The following is a 22,313-nucleotide window of genomic DNA, read 5'->3' as shown; positions in this document are numbered from 1 at the left end:
AAAAGAGGATGGACTCAATGTTCATTGTATAAATTTATATTTTTTTTCTTTATTATTATTTAGTCTATTTTTTAATGTTTTGATTATAATTATAATTATAATTTTAAACTCTGGTATTGTAACATATGTCAAATAATGAATATTGATAATTACTTACATATTAAATAAATAGATAAACTTAATTATATACCTAAAGTATATTATAAAAATATGGTGATGTTAGATCTATCTTATATATCGTTTATGACTATAATATTTCTGAAATCGTTGAATGTTGAATCACAGTGCAGACAACCTTTTTGTGTTCAACGTAGTACATGAACGACGCTTCGCATCATTGCAATGTAAAGATTATGGAATATTAAATTTAAAATCAATTCAGCTTCTTAAACGATATGAAATGTCGTGTAATTAATATTAATTTATAAATTATGTTAATATTTATGTATTTTATTTTCCACATCTCTGTAATTTAGAAACATAATGGATCAAGAACTTATTGAAAAATTTATAGAAGTGACGGGTAAGTAACATATTATTTTAATAATATATGAAAAATTACACAAATACATTTTACATAAATGTTTGTTGGCTGAAAAATTTACAAATAACATATTTATTATATTAGTCTATATTTAAATATTGTTGATAAATTATTTTATATTAATTATTAGGAGAAAATGAGGCAACAGCTCGTCAATATTTATCATTAGCTGATGGAAATGTAGAAACTGCAATAAGTTTAATGTTTGATGGTAGTCAAGCACCTGAACCATTATGTACACCTGATCCAGAACCAGAAGTGAGACCTCCTATTTTACCAATGCAGGAAGTATTAGTGCCATCTGGTCCAATATGTTCTCTTCCAAGATTGTCCACTAATGTATTTGACAGATTCAGAGATTTTGCTGTAGAGACTCGTGAATATCATTTTATTTATTATCATTTTATATATTAAAATATTTTATCAATAAATAATGTATAATATTATTATTGAATATAATTATATAATAATTATATAGAACGACAAGAAGAAGAAATGGCCCGAAAAGTAGCTGGAGTTAAACAAATATCTTATTGCAAATCAAAAAGATTGGAAGATTTATTTCGTCCACCATGTGATATTCTCTTTCTGGGTTCTTTTATGGAAGCCCGTGAACATGCCAAATCATTAAATCGTTGGTTACTTGTAAATATTCAAAATCCTCAAGAATTTTCTTGTCAAATCCTTAATAGAGATGTATGGTCCAATCAACAAATTCAAGAAATCGTAAAGGATCATTTTGTTTTGTGGCAAGTAAGTTACCTTGAAACATTTATATTTAAATTTTATTAAAATATTTAGAATATATTTATAAATATATATATATACAATATTATATTTCTCTAAATAGGTTTTGTCAAATACAAGTGATGGAAGTCGCTATGTACATTTATATGATGTATACGAATATCCTTATTTAGCAGTAATAGATCCTAGGACAGGAGAATGTATGAAAACTTACAATCATATTACTGTAGATATTTTAATATCTGCTTTAAATGATATGTTGAGCTCTCATCCATCACCGGAATGTGTATCAAGTGATTCAGTTCATTCTAAAGAATGGAATAATTGCACTGCCACAACAACAAAAGAATGTTCTTCATCTAATTCATCAGTATGTATAGAAAAGAAAATTTAAATTTACTAAATTAAAATCTTTTGGTTTTTATTTATTTTTAAAATTATTACATAAATAATTATTTTTATTTATAGGATTGTAGTAATAGTACTATTAAGGCATTTAAACATACAATTGATAACTTAAATGACACAGGTAAATATATACTTATAAATATTTAAAATGTTTAATATCTTTTATTTATATTATTAGATTATTATACATAATATGAGATTATTATATTATATAGGTATTAAGAATGATTTAACATCTATTCAAAGTTCAAGTACAAATATATCTCTTGATACATTTGAAAATATAAGTAAAAAAAGGAAAATGAATGAATCAGATGAAGTAAATCAGGAAACAAGTTCAAAGGTATATTAAAGTATGCATATAATTTAATATATATAATTAATTAAGATTAATATACATTTATATATCGTTATAGGATGAACAATCGTATAAATTGAAATCCGATTTTAACGAAATTAAAAGCGGTAAAAAATTATTAATTTAATTTATATTAAACTTTATTATAAATGATATTTTTAGATTAATAAAAAATATATTTTTCTTATAGACAATGAATCTGTTATAAGACTTTGTTTAAGACTGCCAAATGGTAAGAAAGAAACAGTGTCAATGTCCTCCACTGATACAATAGAAGTAATTATAAAATTTTTTGTTAACAATGTACTTAAAAGCCGTAAATTATAATACATGTTAACCTTTTTTTTTTCTTAATAGAAATTCATAAATACAATGGAAGATATGGGTTATACATCAACCAATCATACTTATTTAGTACCATTTCCGAAAACAAATATTGGAGCGCTTCCACCACAAACATATTTATCAGATACGATTTTATTTCCAGCAAATACAGTATTTATAACAAAGATATAGTGATTTATTAGGTAAGTGCGTTTGTGTATGTTTCAAAAAATTAAATGATACTTAAATAAAAAAAATATGTTATGCTCTATTGCAGATGATACATTATAGCGCGAATATCTCTTTTTATCGTATTACATTAGGGAGAAAATATATTATAAGTTCGATAAATATTATGAATCTTAAAGTATTTAGAAATGCATAAATATTCAATTCATTTGTGTATAATTCCAAAATCATTATATTTGTCAATATTCAATAATTCTTAAAATATTTTACATAAAATGAATGAATTATAAAAATTCGATTGACTTTTATATAAATAAAAACGAAATTATACTATTCATTTTTAAAAACAATTACAAAATAAGTTTCTATACTTTCATATCGATATAATTATAAGTTTTCAGTTTAAGAAAGACTGAAATAAATAAGTTTTATTTATATATTTCAATGGAAAAATTATATTGGATAATATTAAATTTTTTATCTTACATATATTGTAAGATTTGTACAAATTACATAAAATTATTTATTTATATTATTTTATATTACATGTATATGTTCAGTACAATATATGTCAGTTATATTCATATGACTTACAAATAGACAACCTATTTTTAGGATAATTTACATAGTTCATATTTGTTGCAGCTATACTTAAATATAATTATTATTTTATAATATAGATATTAATAGTAAGAAAGAATTTTTGTGTGAGTAAATTCAAAATGTAGTTCTGTTCTTTGCAACTATGTAAAATTTTTTATATATATAATTCTCACCTAATTATCCACAAACATTTTTCTGTGACTTTAGCAGCATCCGACTGTTAATGACACATATTCACTGCCAAACGTTGTTACAATTTGTTGTATGAAGCTGATTATTAGTGAAGCGATTGATTACAGGTTTTTTGTGTGCGCAAGGTTATACCACTCGTATGTTCTGCGTAATGAAATAAGAAATAATAATGCAAAATTTAATGTAACAATAAATAGTTAATAGAAATCTTAAAAATATTCATGATTTAACCTTTTTCTTTATGTATGTTATATATAATTATAATATATAATATTCAAGAATAAATATATTTAATACAAATATATTATGTACATAATTAAATAGATTAAATAAATGATACATGATTTGAAAAATTTTTTATGTAAAATTATTATATAGATTTAACAGTAAAAAATATGAAATCATTATTATAAAATCACAGATTTTATATATTCCTACAATTATTGACATTAATTGGTTTTTAAATTTTAACTTATCAATTTATACATAAAATGTAATAAAATGAGTATATATAAGGAAATTATATTACATATGAACTATGCTATCATAATACAATTATAAAAATAACTGAATTGTAATCAGAAATTGTAACATTATATATTAATTTTTCTATTCTTAACTAATTCTAAGATTAACAATGGACATCTTGTCATAAATAAGTGTATATATATATATATATATATATCTCTATAATCTTGAAAGAACACACAAAAGTATACCTTTCATTAACAATTGAATCAATACCAATTTATGTAAAGAATTCTTCTTTCATACCAAAATAATTTAAGATAACTCCCATTGGCGTACGTTTCAATCCCATACCCTCTATTTTGTTAGCAAGTTTGTTCTTCACGTTTCTTAATCTCAAAGATGCATGTATAAAAATCACTAAAAAATTAACATTAAATCTTTACATTAATACAAATTAATTATAGTTTTATATTATTATAAATAAAATCATTATATAATTTTCTTTTCTATCATGTTATACTTTATATAAAAAAAAACTTACCACAAAATGACAATAAAATACCAAATAATACAAAAAGGACTGAATTTATGGTATAAATAACAAAAGATCCACAAATAATAGTAAGAATTACTCCAACTTGAGGATATGTTCGTTTAAATTTAAGCAATGATTCTTTTTCACTAAATAAATAAATACATTCACCCCATATTGCCATCGCTGCTGTTATACCAACAATCATTTTCACTGGATGCACTGATCTAAATGATTAAAAAAATACAATATCATAAAAATTTATAACCTTTATCAAAACAAATTTTAATCATTTTACTTACGCTATAACTAGTATAATAGCAATACACATATAAAGATAATTGGTTTGATAATATACAAGATTATTTGCTACTCTATTACCCCATTTTTCTAAATCTCTAAAATTAGGGAGTTGAAAACGTGAGGATTCCAAAAGAAAATCATATAAACTACGAAGAGGTGGTAATTCCCATCCATCGGCTATCGATATTGTTTTATCCATTATAATAATTGCAATACACACAATTCTAAATTGAATTAAATAACTTAATTTTTTAAAATACACATCAATCGATTTTTACACGACAAGTCTTTTGATATTTTTGGATGATGACGAAGACGGACGTCATGCAAAGTTTATGAAATCAACGTATCGTTCTTTAAAAATAATTAATTAGATTAATCGTAATTTTCACATTCTTTAAAAAAAGAAATGATATTTAATTTTTATCTTTTCTTCTCAGTAAACAAATATATACATCATGCATATAAATTGCATTAAAATTAATTTAAAAATGTTAATTTCTTAATATATTTACTTCTCTTCTGATACATGATAAACATCGATGAACAATGTAAGTAAAAGTCACGTCATTTTTTATTTCGAGAAAGTTGTACAGCGCGTATTTTAAAATTTTTCCAGATAATCCATGAATAATGAATTTTTGTTAATTAATTAAATAATTGTTCAGATTTAATTAATTGAATTAATTATTTATATATAGAAATCGATTAAAATATAGTATGATTATCATTTTAAATGTAAAATTAAACTCTAATTCTTTTATATTATACATAAAATTTTATTGTTGTTCATTTGAAATATATAATTTTTTAATTTCCTATTGATAACATTTTTTTAATTTTTGATCAATTAATTTTTCATATATCAACAATATATTTATTAATTTTATATATATTATATAATATTTATCAAAAACTTTTATCATAAATAAAATAAATCGTTAATATTAAATACGAACAGCAACAATTAAAAAAATGTATCAAATATTTTGTTTTGATAATATTACACGTATCAACTCATTATCATACATATTAATAGATTCTGATAATATTGATATTGTTATTAATTTAATGACAAACTTCTTTCAAAAATAAATCTGATAAAATTTTTGCTATATTTCGACTTTTGTCTCTAAAATCATTACAAAATGCAATAATATTTTCTTTAAAGAGAATTCGATTGAACGTTATACTAAAACTTACATTAACTTTACACAACTTCTTATAGTTACAAAGTAGATATATAAATTATACTTCCATTTTTTTATCGAGCTTTACTTTTTCATATAATTTACATATATATATATATATATGTGTGTGTGTGTGTGTGTGTGTACGTATATTTTATTGAATTTGTTCAATATATAAATTTAAATATAATCTTTTTTATATTTTATATAGATTATAAAAATATATTTACAAATATTTTGATAAAAAAATTAACATTACTTACAAATTTATAAAAAAAAGACTTACTTTAAATATTGTCAAATATATTATAATTTTATATTTTGAATACAAATAATAGTGGAAATTATAAAATATATTATTGATTAATATCAAAGAATAGTTAATATAGTTAATATTCAAAAAAAAAAGAATCAGTGTCATCTTTTGAAGAACGATTGTAAATTGTTTCAAATCAAAAAATCGTTAAAAATTTGGAAAGATAGGATAATTAAAATCAGAATTTGTCAGAGATGACATTTAAGATGTATATTTCTATTGTAAAAATCGGAAATTATATTAAATCTTTGATACAAAATTAAGAGGGTAAAATAATAAAATACTTCAAGAACACATCAGACAATAAGTAGATGTTAAAATATGATATTATGATTTATTCTCCATTTACTTAAATATTAATAACACGCGATAACTTTTGAACCCTATTAAGTAGCAAATCACCTTGTTTAACCATAGCTTGATATTGCCAATTTTTACTATCTGGTCTATTAGTTTCAACTACACCACCAACTCGATCAACTTTACAATGCAATCTTCCAGCAGCAATAAAACGTGATAATTCTCTGTAAAAAATAATTAAAATAAAATATATTAAATATATAATAACTAAATATATAGAATAAGAGAAACAAAAATTATTGCAAAACTTACTGATCAATGTATTCTACTGTAACACCAAATGCTTCAGCCATATACTGAAGCGTTAAAGATCTATAAGATTCTAGAAGTTGTGTATAAGCGAGAATACGCATTTCTCTAACATAATATCGGTAATGCGGAAAAATTAAGTAATCTCTACGTAATAAACCTTCGACATGTGCTGAAAATATATTCAAATATTAGAATAAAATAATATATTAATTTAAAAAATTTTAATACTTAAAAAAATTATCTTAATACCTAAATTTTTAAAAAAATCAGCATATTGACAATTATATAAAGAAAATAAATAATCCTTGACATCTGGATTACTATGAAGCACTTCCAAAATTTCTGAACCTTTGATAATCTTATCTCTAAGTTCATTCCTAGGTAAACTTATCATACTTAAATATACGGTGTATCTCACGAACGTATTATAATCCATAAGCTCATAACTAGTGAATGTGCTAATTGTATCCAAAAAGAAATTTGCAGCTTCTTTGAAATCGCGAACAGCTATACAATATGTTCCTTGATATACCTTTAAACGATTTCGTCTATCCCAATCACCACCTTCTTCTATTAAACTAAAATAAAAAAGGTAATATTTATATGATGTTGTAACTAAGATATATTATTTTATTGAATCAGTAATTTTTTCAAATTTATATATATGTACCTTTTAGCTTTTTCTATGTTTCTTGTAACATGATCATGATCTAAATAAAATAATCCAATTCTAATATTATGAAATACAATATCTAATCTATGTCCTAATGATACAGTTTTATCATAAGTTTTTTTAAATGCAGAAATGGAACCTTCCTTATCACCTATTCTACATAAATGTTCTGATTTTTTAAGATTGGCTTCTCTCACTTCCATTTCACCTAAATTCTTTTCGGCATCTTCAATTGCATCATCTAATTCTTTCAACTGTTCCATATTCTTAGTTTTCATAGAAGTTAAAAGAGTATCATCGACCGGCCAATTCAAATCTTTACAAACTTCTTCATAAAATGGAGCCATATCTAAAAAAAAATAATTATATATTTTAAAACAATATTAAAATATTAACATATATCTTATTAGTTATCATTTTAATAATAATTCTAATAATATAATATTACATATTTATAAATATATGATTTAAAATTTGAAAATGAAGAATAATAATGAAAAATATGATTGTCTAATAATGAATAATGAATATATATATATATTAATAAAAGAAAAGAAAGAAAAAGAAAATTATTGCATTAAAACTATATGAAAGAAATGATTAATAATAAAAAGAAATAAGGTTAAAATAAATATTATGGCAATTCCTTTAGTTTCTGTTTATATAAAAATACCAATTAAATTTTAAATATCGAATATTTAATTTGTTATTGAAATTTTATATTATATAAATAAAATGAAATAATTAACTTAAATGTAAAAAGTGCAATCTCACTTTCTGCTTTAATGGCATCTAACAGTTTGTTCTTTAAATATGGATCATCCTTATGTTCCGGCAGACTTAATAAAAATTTTGTTTGGGCCAATTCCAAATTGGGATTTTTCTCTAAACCCTCTTCTTCCAAATTTTCCAACGGCATTATAAATTCTAATAATTCTAATTATAATTACAGATACTGATAAACACAATTAACCCACACTTTGCGTTTTGCGAAGCATGAACTAAATAATGTATAGATAAACCATGAAAATATATATTTCTAGAATTCCTCGATAGATGGCAGAATTTTTTTCGTATTAAAGATTTATCGTAAAAATTCTTTCAACAAATTTATAATAATATTTTTAAACAACATATGAACGAATATTTTTAAAGTATGATTGATATAGAAATATCAATTAAATAAAAAATTTGTATATTTTTAATGTTCTTCGTAATTTAGGTTTTTTTTAATATAAGATACACGATTATCTTAAAATAATGAACACAGAACGAATCTTCTTTTAACGAATCAATTTATTTTTTGACACGAACTGCCAATGACTCAGGTAAATTGAGCCCAAAAAGAGAAAAATGTTTTCACAGGATTCGTTATATTTAAAATTTACAAGAAGGATTGCATAATGCGAGTTCATTCATTCACATACCACACAATTTAACGCATACTGGCGATTTCGGCATTTTTTTTTTTTTCATCAATGACAGTTTTGCGCGACACTGATCTTCGATAATATTGTTATAATTATATTTGAACAGTAACAACGAAATGGATTGCAATATGATCGTTAAAAAGATTAAATAGAATTCTAACAAAATGACAATAGATCATTAAAAATATGCTTTTAATAAAAAGCTTTAATATCATAAATTAAATTTCATATGTAAATTCTGTCAAAATAGAGTCGAGACAACACGAGATATCAATTAGAATTAATTTTATATGTAAATGTTGTGTAATTTAACATATGCAAATTTTTGTATATAAATTAATTTTATATATATGTAATTTATAAATATATATAATAACATTGAATCATATTTTTGTACAAAATACACAATTCTTATATCGTGCATTTTTTTTTAATTGCAAATTATTCATTCTTATGATTGCAATATCATAATTCAATGTTAAGCGTAATACATCAAATATAAGAATAAAATTAAATTTTAAATTTTAAATTTTTTTCTTGTATATTTTTAAATAATTTTGATAAACATGTAAATAGTTTTTTTCTGCTATCCTTCTTTTTCTTGTCTACAAGAATAAATATATCAATAGAGATTAATATCGCAAACTGAATAAATTATTCATTTATAATTAATTAATTTAAGGAATTCGATATCGATAATTGAATATATATGACATTTTTTTTTTTTTCCTTAAAGAAAAGACAAATGGCAAAAGAGATACGTATTTTAGAGAAAATTCCTTGTTTTAAGGAAAAAAACGTATCATTTATTGATAATAAGGAAACGATCGCAAATTCGATCGAAGAATCAGCAATCGAAATGTGCACGGTTGGTAAAAAATAAATCGTTGGATAACCAATGCACTCTTTGAATACAGTTTAGTTTACCGACCGATTTCCAAGGTAGATTAATAATGTAACATTCAACGCACATTTAGAATTACGAATCCAGCTATGCTACACGGTCATGAGATCGTTAAGCGTAAATACATCGATTTGTTCCTTCGGACGAATATTAGAGAAGCAGATAGAATTTATCACGTATCTTGAACATCACGAACGAACGAACGAACAACCAGTAATGATGTTTCAAATTCATAGAAGCGAAAGAATAGCATGCATTTAATTAAAATTGAGACAATCGAGCTCATTTTATTCATAGCGTATTTGAACACTTTTTCAATTGTAAACACATATGGTACAGTATTATCGTTATTTTGTTCGTTCGAACGATCATATATAAAAATATAAGCGACTCGAATCTTTAATGATATTCTTTAATCGTCAATAATTAATTTTTGATTATTGGAAAAATTTTCAATAAAAAGGCGTAAAAATTTATATTATAAGAGAAAGTGACAAGAAAAGGTCTATGCCGAATTGATTTTGCTTTCTTTCTCATCGATCGAACAGACGATCAAATCTTTCTTTTTCTTCTTTTTTATATTCTTTCAATTTTTGCTTCTTTTTTATTTCTTTTCTGGTTTGTTTTTTTTTCTTTTTATTTTTGATTGAGAATTATGCATAAGTTATATATAAATTTTGCACACGTGTAAAAAATCCAAACGAAACGTTTTCGACATTGATTTGTTCGTGTGATCTCGATCTAATAAAGGAAGATGAACAAAATATGAAAGATGAAAGAGTAAAATATAGAAATGTAAAATTAAAAGAAAGAAGAAAAAAAAAGAGTAAAATTAATAAAAAAAAAAAAAGAAAAAAAAAAGAAAAAAACAAACAGTATGGTTCTCGATGAAACATTTGGCAGGTTGACGAGAATCAATTTGGAAGCAAGAAATAATCGATCTAACAAGTGAAAGAAAGGAAGAGAAGGGCAAAATATGTTAAAACGAAATAAAAATTGCGAATAATGAAAGATGCGTTGCCCTTCTTTTCCGAGTTGTACGAACAGCTATAAATACTCAGCAAGTATATTGTTGGTCGATATAGAACACATCTCGATAATCCGAGCGATCGATACGATGCTGATAATGAGAATTGTGACAGAGAAGTGGTTAAGGTAAAAGCGAGCGAGCGAGCGGTCGATTACTGTTTCGGCCACGAATCGACAGATCGGTCGGTCGATCGATCGATCGATCGGTCGGTCAGCTGGACATTCACACCGTTAAGTTTAAAAGGTAGAATAATAGAGGTTCCACAAGCGATTAAAAAATATGTCAGAGGCCGGTTTTGGCCCAAGCTCTCTTACTCGCTTACGCTCGAATTTTTTTCCTCTCTTTTCTTTCGATTTTCTTTCTTTTTCTGATTTTATTATTATTTTTATCATCATTATTGTTATTATTATTATTATTATTATTATTTTGTTATTATTATTATTTATCTTTACTATTAATATTTATTATTACTATTATATTATTATTATTATTATAATTATAATTATTATTATTATTATTATAATTATTATTATTATTATTAATATTATTATTATTATTATTATTATTTCGATACGATCAACAGCGAAACCACTTAAATCTGTATAATATATTTATACTTAATACTTAATTCTTAGCGATCAATTTACAATCGATTGATTCGATTAATCGAAAGGATCGATTAATTCGCAGCGATGGTTCGTTCCGTTCGGCACGGCATACATTCATTTCCGTTTCCCTGTTTCTCTTTCCTTCTTTTTTCTTCTTCGTTTCATTATCGACGAACGATTAACACCGACGACACTTATACTAGAACCGTCCTTTTTGAATCGGAATGAATTCTGAAAAACATCTACCATAGATTAATTGTCGATCGTACGCGCTTTGTGTCCTTGAGGCCGATAGAACAAAAGAAACATTCATTATATAGACATCAGTTATTATATCAACGATTTTCTCATCTATACCCTGTGCATCATTTTAAATGTTTCAACACATCCTATGTGATTACTCGATAAATGTTTCTCGCTTATCGTAGATAGTCAATATATAATATTTATACTTTGTATGTGTATCCTATAAGTATAGGCACGCGACGCGTACACGTGTGTATACTTATACATATTTATGTATTTTGTTATGTAGGTACGTTCGCGTATACGTACGTACGCGTGCATATATTTATTTCTTTGCATGTAGATCATGCTAGATGCGTAATTTTACAGCGTTGATTAGCGACAAAAGAAGATGTCGGTTACAGCATACATCTATATCGACTGTTCGTGATCGTGTATCGATAAACACTGTAATTCTCGATTGCTCGAAATGCGGCAATGAAATATACAATTAAACGAGAAACAACATAACGCGATAACTATAAAAATCACGGTAACGCATGATATTTCACAACGACGTCAATAGTCAACGATTAACCGATACGCATTAACCGATAAAGAAATTGCAACGAGAACGGTTATGGCTATGGCTGTAGCGAGTGCGAGGTACGAAAGCGAGGATGTCTATCGAATCGACTATCGAGATTTTATTCGCGGCCCATCTCTCTTCCATTTCCATTTTCGATTTCTTTCCATTCCATATTAAAAAATCTACAAACAGATCGATCTTTCGGATTTTCCCCCCAATCTTTCCATCCTTCCCGCCATTTTCTTTTTTTTCCAATACATTTCTCTCTATACACATTTCTTCGAATTAGAAGAAAAATTACGACATAAATCTATCTGGAAGAGCTTGGTCGATCGATCTTGGATCATTCGTTCCGTATATGTTACGATAAAAACGATGCAATCGAAACATGTTATCATAAAATCATCATGGTTGCATCGAGTCGTTTCCATCCTGTGGCACAATCACGTGTACACGCAACGGAATACGTCTACTGTACATATACGTAGATGTAGGAGCTAAGAGACGACAAATTTCAAAAGATGATCGTCGATCGTGAGCGTTTATTCTTCCATGCTATATCTGGTAAGTCTATACTATACCGTGTACGTACGTATAGGTTATGATCCGTCGCTTCTTGCCCGTTAGATGGAACAGTTTCTTCTAACGGAAGCGAGTCAAGCAAATTTGTTTCTCTAAATCGTACAACAAAGACGGAGGAGAGAAAAAAAAAAACAACGCATATAGAATTTAGAAGCGTTCCGCAAGATTACAATTAATATTTTGGAATTTAATTTAAAATCGACTTTGTCCACGATCGACTAATTTTAATCACGATCCATTCCATTTATTAGTTTTCTTTTTCAATTTAAACCGCGTGCAAAATTGCTCGGTCGATTGCGATAAACCGCCACGATTCAACGAATCGAATTGACTAGATTCGCATTAAACATATAAAGTTTTCAATTAATCATGTGCCCACGCGTACACGTGTTATTGTTTTGACGTAACGTATCATACACTGTATAACACACGCATATACTTATGTGTATACGATGCAGCGGTCGAAAAAACGACATCGCATTTGTTTACACCACGAACTGAAAATATTTCCAAATTTTTCGGAATATCATCGAACGTATCGTATCCCTCTCGTCTCTCGATCGATCGATCGACTTTCGTGATTTTTCGAGTTCCGATCGTAGAGCGCTGACGATTATTATATCGGTCAATGTTCCAATCGCAAACTGTACCACTATGTATCGTATCGTATCGTATACATATTCCATCAATTCGGATATATTTTGTCCATTGGGTTGTAAAAAATGCTCGAACAAAAGTCGAACGCTACCGCTTATCAAATAGCAATCTCACTTGTGGATACATCGATTACAGCTAATAACGTGATGTAAACGATTCGTCGTGTACAAACTAACCAACTACGTACCTTTTCTCGAAACAACGAAAGGAACGGGAAAAGGATAAAATAACAATAAAGAGTACATATACATGTACGTGTACGGTCAATTTTCCAAGTTGTAACGAGTCACGTTCGGAAAGAAATGTATACCGATTCGTTGAAACAGCAACAGATCGCACATGCTCGCCATTACAAAGCGAAACATCCGAAAAATTGTCAACAATAACGAAAGCGTGTAACAGTAAGGTCGGAAAACGATGAAGAAAAGCGATCAACGTTGAACATTTTCCATTATCGAGGATCGATGCGCGATCACCGCGAACAGAGACGAATAGCATATCGACGAGCACGCCATCTTTCGAATTATTAACGCGTTTCCATACAATAATATCAACTGATTTCGTAGCACGTGCCGTTCGTTTCTTCGCTTTATTCCCTTCTTCTTCCCCTTTCACACCACTTTTCAACGCAATTTCGAACCGTGCGCTCGTTGCTACTCGCGGCATATAGGTACTCATCTAGGTAACAGTTAATCGGCCGTGGATATAAAGAGAACGGAGGGAAAATCGAAAGGGCGGATCGAGAAGTGAAAGAAGGAGTTGGAGAGAAAGAGAGATTAACGGGTGAAAGAAGGAAGGATTGGGAAGAGAAAATGCGCGCGCAAATCGCAGTACCAAGTCACGCCAGAAGGAGGCGATTGTTCCGGCGGATCCTAAACTGTGTAAAAATACGTAGAAAAGATAAACGTAGCGCTCGAATCGTTTGCTTGTTGCCCGTCTGTTTGTCCGTCCGTCCGTCTCTCCGTCTGTTGCCTGTGCATACCTTTGTGTGCCTGATTTTATGGATTGACACGCGCGCGCGAGCAGGTACGCGCAGATACGAATGAAGTGAGAGCGTGAGCGTAAGCGCGTGTCTATGTGTTGTGTATATGTGTGTGTGTGTGTGCTATTCGTATGTCCAGTATTTCGTGTGGCCACTATGCGTACGTGCCTCTGTGTTCTTTGTTGTGTATGTGTTTGTGTGTATCTGTGTGTGTGTGAGCGGCGCGTTTGTACGTGGAATAGTTTTACATCGATTATCATACACCATCGTAAGCGAGGTCGACCGACGGTCTGTGATGGGAAGGGAGGTAAGACGGTGGCGTCGTGCCTGGCGAAGTACCTGGCGTTGTGGTGCCAACGCTCGTGTAACCGCCGGGATAATTGGCGCTGGGCGCGTGAATCCCAGCCGGTGGGGCCGGATAGGCGTCGAAGGAACTAGAGTACGAACCATTGTAGGAATAAGGATTGGCCATATGACCGAGGGATGGATGCATTCCCCCCATACCGCTCATACCGCTCATCCCGTAGGTTCGTTGCATCAAGCTTGACTCAAGGCCACCGAAAAGATACCCGTTCGTCGATCCCATTGGCACGGGATAATGAGGTCCAGGAATAATATTCGGATACGAATTACCGGGATGCCCGTGGCTCATGCTCGGCGTGTAATTGCTAGACGCTAGATTCTCCACCGTGTAAGATTTGCTATGCTGTTGTTGCTGCTGCTGTTGCTGCTGCTGCTGCTGTTGATGCTGTTGCTGCTGCTGTTGCTGCTGTTGTTGCTGCTGCTGCTGTTGCGAATCTTGATGTTGACGCCCGTTCATGCCGTAAAGGGAACCGTAACCGTCGTTGGGCGAGTGATGCAACGAAGTTGGATAAATAGCACCGGCGGGCGCCAAAGGAGGGCTGTAGTTGGACATGCCCGCGTTCGGCATGCCCGAAAATCCGGACAGATAGGACTGGTGATGGGCTTCCATTTTCTCCGCGAGGGACCCATCGTCGGATCCCATCCCGGGATGGGTGTGCTGGAGACGTTGGCTACCACCATCGGCTATGCTCGGTATCTGATCGACTAGAGATTCGAGATCGCTTAAACTTTTCGAGGCAACGTCCTGCCCTCCCCCCCCGCTCCTCTTCATGGCCGCGTACTGCTCGTGCGGATGGTGGTGGGGAGACATGGAGGCGTGAGTCGGCGTGTGAGGATGCGTGTGCGGTGGTGTCGGGTGGGAGTGATGCGAATGTTCGTCGGTGGTTTGGCTCAACGGTGTTGGCGTCGTTTGGTGGGGATGAGGATTGTGGGGCTCGGACGTTTGCTCGTGATAGCCCATGTAACTCGTGTAACTCGGGTGGGACGGTGTCCCCGGGCTGCCGTGATGCCCCGTGCTCTCCGGGTTCCCGGCCGGATTGTACTGGCGATGATCGTTGCTCATATTTTGCTGGGATATACTCGTCGGTGGCTCGAAGTCTGGGTGTTCCACGCTCGGCGAGGTCAACGGCGACGGTTCCAAGTTGTTCTCCGAGGAGATGGCCGTGTTTATCTCCGAGGACAGATCGGAATGGGTGAACGAGAGCGACATCGACTTTGGACTTTGGCTGTAGTGTTGCAAGTGTACCGGGCTTTGTTTCGCGTTTATACTGTACGGGCTGTCGTTCAACGTTTGACCGTAATATCCGGAATCGTTGATCGGCTGGGGATACGGGGCCATGTGCGCGAACGTCTTCGGCGGTGAGAAACAGTTGGGCACCACCCCGTAACCGTCCCCGAGATGGCCCATACCCGGGTGCTGCTGTTGATGCTGTTGCTGCTGGTGCTCCCTCTCCCTCATTTCCCGCTCCTGTTGCTTCTGCTGTTGGTGAATCTTTTTCGGCCGTCCGCGCCGCTTCTTTATCACCTCCCCGTTCGCGTCTAATTTTTCGGGGTCGGGGGGCGGTTGATCTTCCGGATTCTTGATCTTCTTCGGCCTGCCCCTCTTCTTCTTCCCGGGTATCTGAGAATCGTGCTTGATACCGTTCATCTCACCGATCCTGCTCTCCCCATCGTTGGTCAACTCCTCGCAATACGCGGGCTTCTTATCCTCGATCGCCTCTTGCTCCTTCTTCTTCAACTTCGCGTCGGCGAACACTATATCCGACTCGTCCAGATGAGAGATCGTGCCGTTCAAGTAATCGCGAAATTTTTTCAGCGCCGCGTAGTATGGCACCTTGTCCGCCGCTCGCGGAAGTTGCGCGCATCTCGCGCTACTCGATGGCATCACCCACATGTACTGGAATCGAATACATTCAACATGGATCATTACGTTTTCTTTCTTTCTTTTTTTTTTTTTTTTTTTTTTTTGCGTTATACGGAATAAAAATTCATTCGTTACGAAATCCGCCTTTCTCTTACCGTGTTTGTACCTTCGACCAAGTTGGGTTGTCTACCGAATCCGAAATCCTTCTTTCCAGAGAATACCTCGTATATAAGTTTACCGTTAAATACGGCTATTTTCGGCTTGTATTTTCGTAATTTTTCCAACAGGATGTGACTGCCTGTAAAAAAAGCAGAAACGAGCTTTGAAAAGTTTCATCGTAGATGTAGGAACGATGTATGCGCGCTTGTGTACGTGCGTTAGAAATATCTTTCAATTTCACTGGATTTTGTCTTTTGATTCGTTGAGTCGCTCGACCAAGTCGACTCGTCATTCGCGCGGCCGAGAGAATTTTAACGGTTTCGGTTGGTAACACTGATACCGCGTGCCGCCAGTCTTCTCGCGACGACGATCGCGAAGAGTATCGAGTAAGAGTAAAAGGTTGATTCGAATATAATCTAGCCAGTGATCGTCGTTAATTCTCCCCCCCTCCTCCCCCAGTACGTTAACCGAAACGAAACGACGATCGTTTTTCACCGGTTAGCTTACAAGTGAGAACAGTTTGTTGTTGGTGTTCGTAACATCCGATAGATCGTGAATCGAACCTTGTGGTTCGGGAAATTTTTCATCACTGGCAGGTATCCAAAGGTGGTAAGTAAACGAACGTTTATCGATAAACGTACGATGTTGCTCGAGTTTTCGTCCATTTCGTCTATATAGGTCAATTCCGCGTTACGTCTTTGTACAGTTTCGAATCAGTGTTTCATTTCATTCTTCGCGTTAATTCTCGAGGTTAAATGTTCGAATACAATCGCATAAAACGATAAAATTGTATTCAACTGTATCAAACTCGAGCAACGTAGAAAAAGATTCTTCCTTTACGAAGACGAAGAAAAAGAAAATTTTTAAGAAAATTTGATCGGCTCGAAACAGTTAATGGAAAAGCTATTCTTACGAAAATTATTATTCAGCGTTTATGTTAATATAAGATAATTTGTATGTTATATATAGTTATTCTTTGATTGGAATATAAAACAACCAGTATCGAATAGGTAAATTATTTTAACGAACAACGCTTTGCTTTGCGAAATTAATCGCATTCGATTATTTTCGTCAACTCGCGAATATTATGTACGATAAGCTTCGAAACTATGCTCGATCTATCTCGATTCGAATAACCCAATGAACGTTAAAACGTGTGTTCGTCTCGGTTTAAAACAGTCTGGTTTTTGTGGCCCATATGTGCACGATCCGTTTAAAATTTTCGCACACATTAGATACGTATGTATACGTATGTGCGTGTGCATGTTCGTGTGTGTGTGCGCGCGCATATCTTACATGGAAATCCTTCTTTGTTCTTCTTTTGAAATTGAACGTAATCTCGAGTTATTAATTAACGGACGAATCGCGTTGTATTTTTCTACGTTTAATATTTATATTTTCAATTTCTTCGATTTCAAAGAAAAAAAGAATTATCGATCGAAAGAAAATAATCTTTTATCGTTTTATATATATATATATATTTTTTTTTTTTTTTTTACGAATACGAACAACGATGATATCGTTCTACGTACATATTATATCGCGCCCACGTGAGATCGTTCGCCTTTGCGTACATGTATCGTCTCGTATACTGACCTTCTTTGATTTCTTTCCTCGTTAGATCGGCACTGCCTTTGGTAGCGCGAGCCACCATATTCGTGAAACCGATACCGAAGCGTAAGAGCTTGTAGTCATCATCTGCCGTCAATGGTTCGGGTGTCAATCCACTCAAGTGTAAACACTTCCCTGGAAAAGAAGCAGTTCGATCGTGGTGGTCAGAAAAGTCAAAAGACGCGTCTCGCGATCAATTTTTAAGAACTCGCGGAAAGATCGTCGACCAACATTTCCTCATTAACTTCCAATCGATTTGCAATCGAATCGAAAGAGAAAATTTCTACGAGTTCGATCAAACTGATCGTCCGAATCAAATTCATTCTTCTGAAAATTCATTGCTCGTGTTTTTCAAATAGATATTGTTCGAAAACGATAAAAATCGATTCGGGTCGAAATAAGGGAAAAGATATCTTCGACGATAGATGGCGCAGTTATGGTATACAAGTGTTAAATTGTTCGCTTTTTGCTTCTCGTCATCGTCAATTACACGCCGTTTATTCATCCGTGGAACGTGAATTTTTACGAACGAAATCGTCTCGTAGAAAACTCGCGAATCGTAGACACTCGACGAGAAACAGCATTTTCCATCTCCTTTTAATTACCAATTAACGTCGCGTTCGTGAAAAAAAAATTGATTTTCAATTTCGTGCAATTCGAGGAGGGAAACCCTCGGCAACAACGACAATACTCGTCGGTAATAACGAACGCAGGCGACGCGACGGTTAATGGAAACAGTACCGTTTAACGGATTAAACGGGTCTGGGTCAAGCTTGCCTCGCTCTTTTGTTTTTCTTTCAAAAGTTCAGAGTCATAAGTCACTTTCTTCTTCCGTGCAACGAGAGAGAAGGGAAAATTTCAGGTTCAGGTATACGCGTATACCGTTCGTCGTTGATCGGTTTGTCACACGGATCGGAATAATTTGGAAGAGAAAGAGAAAAAGGAGAGAAAGTAAGGGAGGAGGGGGGGGGAACGGAGAGAGGCGGGCGTGGAGGGGGAAGAAGAAGAAGGATGGAGGGGAGAAGAATAAGAATGGGAGGAAGGCGGCGGGGAGTAAAGTCTGATGGCGCGAAATTACAGACGTCGGCCAAGTATATCCCGAGCGAGCGTTTACCCCTACAACCAGCACCACCAGATAGAGATTTATGACGCGGCCTCGGAAATTCTCTCCCTCTTGTCCTCTCGGTCTCGCCTCCTCTTGCACCACCGACCTACAACCGCACCACACGACCTTGGAGAACTTGGAAACAAAGTTAAACGCTCGTCTGCCGTGGCCATTGCCGTTCCCGAAGCCGTAGCCATACCCGCGCCGAGTCGTAACTCTCTCTGGTCGTAGCCGGGTATCGCGGTTCTCGCGGTGAAACGGGACGACCTGTTCCTTCCTTTGTGCCCTTAAATTCGACGCGCAAACTTTTCCTTTCTTTTCTCGCGGGGGGGGAGGGAAGTATCGGCTCGATCGTTACATCTATACACGTGGAGGAGGGGGAGGGAAGGCGACAAGCCTGTTGGTCTGTTCAGGAACAGGACTAACGACCGATCGAACAAACTTTATCGAAGCGAAATGCGACCCTTCCTTCCTTCCCTCCCTTGTTCGCGCCGCTAACCTAACCCAACTTGACTTCCCTCGACCTTTTCGCGTCGCTCGTTACCTTTCCTTACCTTACCTCACCTTATCTCGGCTTATCGGTCTTTCAAACTTTTATCATTTTCTTTCTCTCGTTTTTTTTTCTTTTCTTTTTCTTTCTTTCTTTTTTTTTTTTTTTTATTATTATCTATATACCATCTCTCTGAAGACTCAAAGAGAAACGAATTCGAACGAGGCGCGTCGATAGAGCAGCGCGTAAAAAAGAATAGGGAAGTATTTGCCATGCGTAATCTCGAAACGAGAGCAAACTCGAGTTTGCCGATTTCCCAGGCGTTCGTAAATTTATCCGGAAACTTTCAAAGTCGAAAAAGTTTCGGTTTTCTCCGGTTTGACCGACTTAACTCGTTCACCCGAGTTCCGGGAACGGTTCTCGGCAGAGCAACAGGATCCTCCTCGGCGTTGCATTTCTCTTCTCGCTCTCCCGTTCTTCCATATTTCTTCCGAAGCGTTACGGAGAATTTGACGTTTCGCGCGCTCTTCTTCCCGTTCCTCGTTCCCGATTCGAAAGGAAGTTAAGCAAATCGAAGGGATCGAGCGAGAAATCGAACGATTCCGAGCGTATTCCTTCGAATTCTCGAAATTTCGTTGACCCAGATTTTTCCTTCTTGTCCTTTTTCCTCCGATTCTGAATGAACGGCTGATTCGAGTTCGCTGCAGGGGATGCGAGGAGAGTCAGGTGAAAATCGATGCAACCGAGAGAGCGAGAGAGAGACCTGTGCGTGGGTACCGCGGGAGAGACCGCGCCTGGAAAATCAATTTTCAGGGTTTTCCAGGACGAAGACCCGTTCACGGAGACCTAGGAAAACCGTCAAGTGTGTACCACGATGCTCCCTATTTCTATCGTTCCTACCTACAACCAGCAGCCGGCTATCCATCCAACTGCCACAATTTGCGAACAGGCACGTATAAAACCGGCGTGTAGACGGCGTTTCTAACGACATCCTCCGTGAGAATTCCGATCCGGTCCGCGATCTCTGGGGAGGAGGAGGGGAGGTATTTTTTTTCTCCCCCTCTCCCCTCTTTCTTCGAGGGAATCGAACGGCAAAACGATTGCGGCGGTGCGATGGACGGGGAGGGATGGGACGTTGTTATTATTATCCATCATCCGAGCCGTTGTCTCGATCTCGATCATAGCCGGCGCCGTTCAATTCGCCCGATTTCGGCCGTCGAAACTTGACGCGCGAGCGTCATCTTCCTCTTCTTCTTCTTCTTCTTCTTCCTCTTCCTCCTCCTCCTCCTCTTCTTCCTCTTTTTTTTCTGCACGAATTTTTTCGAAAAGGATGGGGCACGAAAATTGCAGGGGGTAGCGTGGTAAACGTGCACGGACTGAAAGCTGCTATCGAGCGGATAGGCGTGCGACAACCCCTTCCCTGTCCCCTCCTCCCCCCTCGGCCAGCTCTAGTTCTCCCTTTTTCCTCCCTCCTCCCCACCTCCTCCTCCTCCCCTGCCTTTGGACCGAGCAGCAAGCTGGCAGAAGGGTGGCCGGTGGGTGGAAAAGGGGCAGGGGGAGGCTTTCCCACCGGCCAACCCTCCATCTCGTTTCATCACCCTCCCTCCCACCATATTTCTCTCTCGCTCTCTCCTCCTCCTCCTCCACCATGTCCATCCCCCCACTCTCCCTCTCTCCTCTCCTAGCTCATTCTCGCTCTCCTCTTCACCCTCGAGCACACCGCCCTCATCCTCGCCCTCTTCCCTTCTCGCCCGACACAGCCGCCACTCATTATTGTTCCCACCACCACCACCACCACCACCACCACCATCACCACCACCACCAACCCTAACCTCCGCCACCTCCTTCTTTCCCACTCGCACCAACATCGACAACCATCAACCTCGCGTCTCTCTCTCTCTCTCTCTCTCTCTCTCTCCGACTCGCGCATTTAACCGGCTTCCCCAATCTTTTCGCAGGTCACTGCTACTCCGCGATACTCTTCCACGCGCTGAATACGTCTTCTTTCCTTCCTTCCTTCCTTCCCACGGATATTTTCTTTCTTTCTTTCTTTCTTTCTTTCTTTCCTCCTCCAGAGAGAGAAATTGCCCCCAAGTTCGTCAAATTTTTCCGCAAACTCGACCACCGTCGGCCTCGCGCGCGAACCGACCAAGATATAGAAATTTCTTAACATCTTCGATCCGTATAATCGATACGATCGATATATGGCTGACATTCCATTCGGGGAAGAAAGAGTGTTCCGCGTACGAAAA

General features: G+C 34.4%; 4 protein-coding genes across 5 annotated transcripts in view; 1 reads left to right on the top strand and 3 right to left on the bottom strand.

The window, feature by feature from the left end:
• Positions 1 to 4: 4 nt before the first annotated feature.
• Positions 5 to 3,581, top strand: LOC100871509 (UBX domain-containing protein 7). Its single transcript, XM_031918706.2, has 11 exons — positions 5 to 344; positions 477 to 523; positions 675 to 920; positions 1,023 to 1,297; positions 1,395 to 1,661; positions 1,760 to 1,820; positions 1,915 to 2,042; positions 2,116 to 2,164; positions 2,248 to 2,333; positions 2,415 to 2,584; positions 2,659 to 3,581. The coding sequence occupies exons 2-10, from the start codon at positions 484 to 486 to the stop codon at positions 2,571 to 2,573; spliced, it is 1,311 nt and encodes a 436-aa protein (XP_031774566.1). The 5' UTR covers positions 5 to 344; positions 477 to 483; the 3' UTR covers positions 2,574 to 2,584; positions 2,659 to 3,581.
• Jwa (PRA1 family protein Jwa) lies at positions 3,080 to 5,268 on the bottom strand. 2 transcript variants are annotated; one of them, XM_003696898.4, is made up of 4 exons: positions 4,671 to 5,268; positions 4,378 to 4,595; positions 4,140 to 4,253; positions 3,080 to 3,509 (listed from the first exon to the last, which is right to left on the bottom strand). In XM_003696898.4, the coding sequence occupies exons 1-4, from the start codon at positions 4,868 to 4,870 to the stop codon at positions 3,451 to 3,453; spliced, it is 591 nt and encodes a 196-aa protein (XP_003696946.1). In that variant the 5' UTR covers positions 4,871 to 5,268; the 3' UTR covers positions 3,080 to 3,450. The 2 variants fall into 2 exon arrangements, with proteins under 2 accessions (XP_003696946.1, XP_003696945.1); XM_003696897.4 differs by having other exon boundaries at positions 4,085 to 4,253; positions 4,671 to 5,265.
• Positions 5,269 to 6,372: 1,104 nt separating this feature from the next.
• On the bottom strand, positions 6,373 to 8,497 carry Rpn7 (regulatory particle non-ATPase 7). The gene is made up of 5 exons (XM_003696895.4): positions 8,237 to 8,497; positions 7,460 to 7,811; positions 7,039 to 7,367; positions 6,790 to 6,958; positions 6,373 to 6,701 (listed from the first exon to the last, which is right to left on the bottom strand). Exons 1-5 carry the CDS (start codon positions 8,379 to 8,381, stop codon positions 6,527 to 6,529), a joined length of 1,170 nt encoding a protein of 389 aa, XP_003696943.1. The 5' UTR covers positions 8,382 to 8,497; the 3' UTR covers positions 6,373 to 6,526.
• A 5,990-nt stretch (positions 8,498 to 14,487) lies between these two features.
• Positions 14,488 to 22,313, bottom strand: part of Tdg (Thymine DNA glycosylase) — a 31,694-nt gene continuing 23,868 nt past the window's right edge. Inside the window, exons 7-9 of the mRNA XM_086906847.1 lie at positions 18,452 to 18,601; positions 16,852 to 16,994; positions 14,488 to 16,729 (exon numbers count right to left, since the gene is read on the bottom strand). Coding sequence (XP_086762973.1) covers positions 14,726 to 16,729; positions 16,852 to 16,994; positions 18,452 to 18,601 — 2,297 coding nt within the window. The 3' untranslated portion in view covers positions 14,488 to 14,725. The remainder of the gene's footprint in view (positions 16,730 to 16,851; positions 16,995 to 18,451; positions 18,602 to 22,313) is intronic.

The sequence above is a fragment of the Apis florea genome, unplaced genomic scaffold (assembly GCF_048593485.1).
Source record: "Apis florea isolate Af1SG1 unplaced genomic scaffold, ASM4859348v1 contig_2495_pilon, whole genome shotgun sequence".
Taxonomy (NCBI): Eukaryota; Metazoa; Arthropoda; class Insecta; order Hymenoptera; family Apidae; genus Apis; species Apis florea.
Note: the sequence above shows the minus strand (reverse complement) of the source record. Positions and strands in the feature narration are given on the sequence as shown.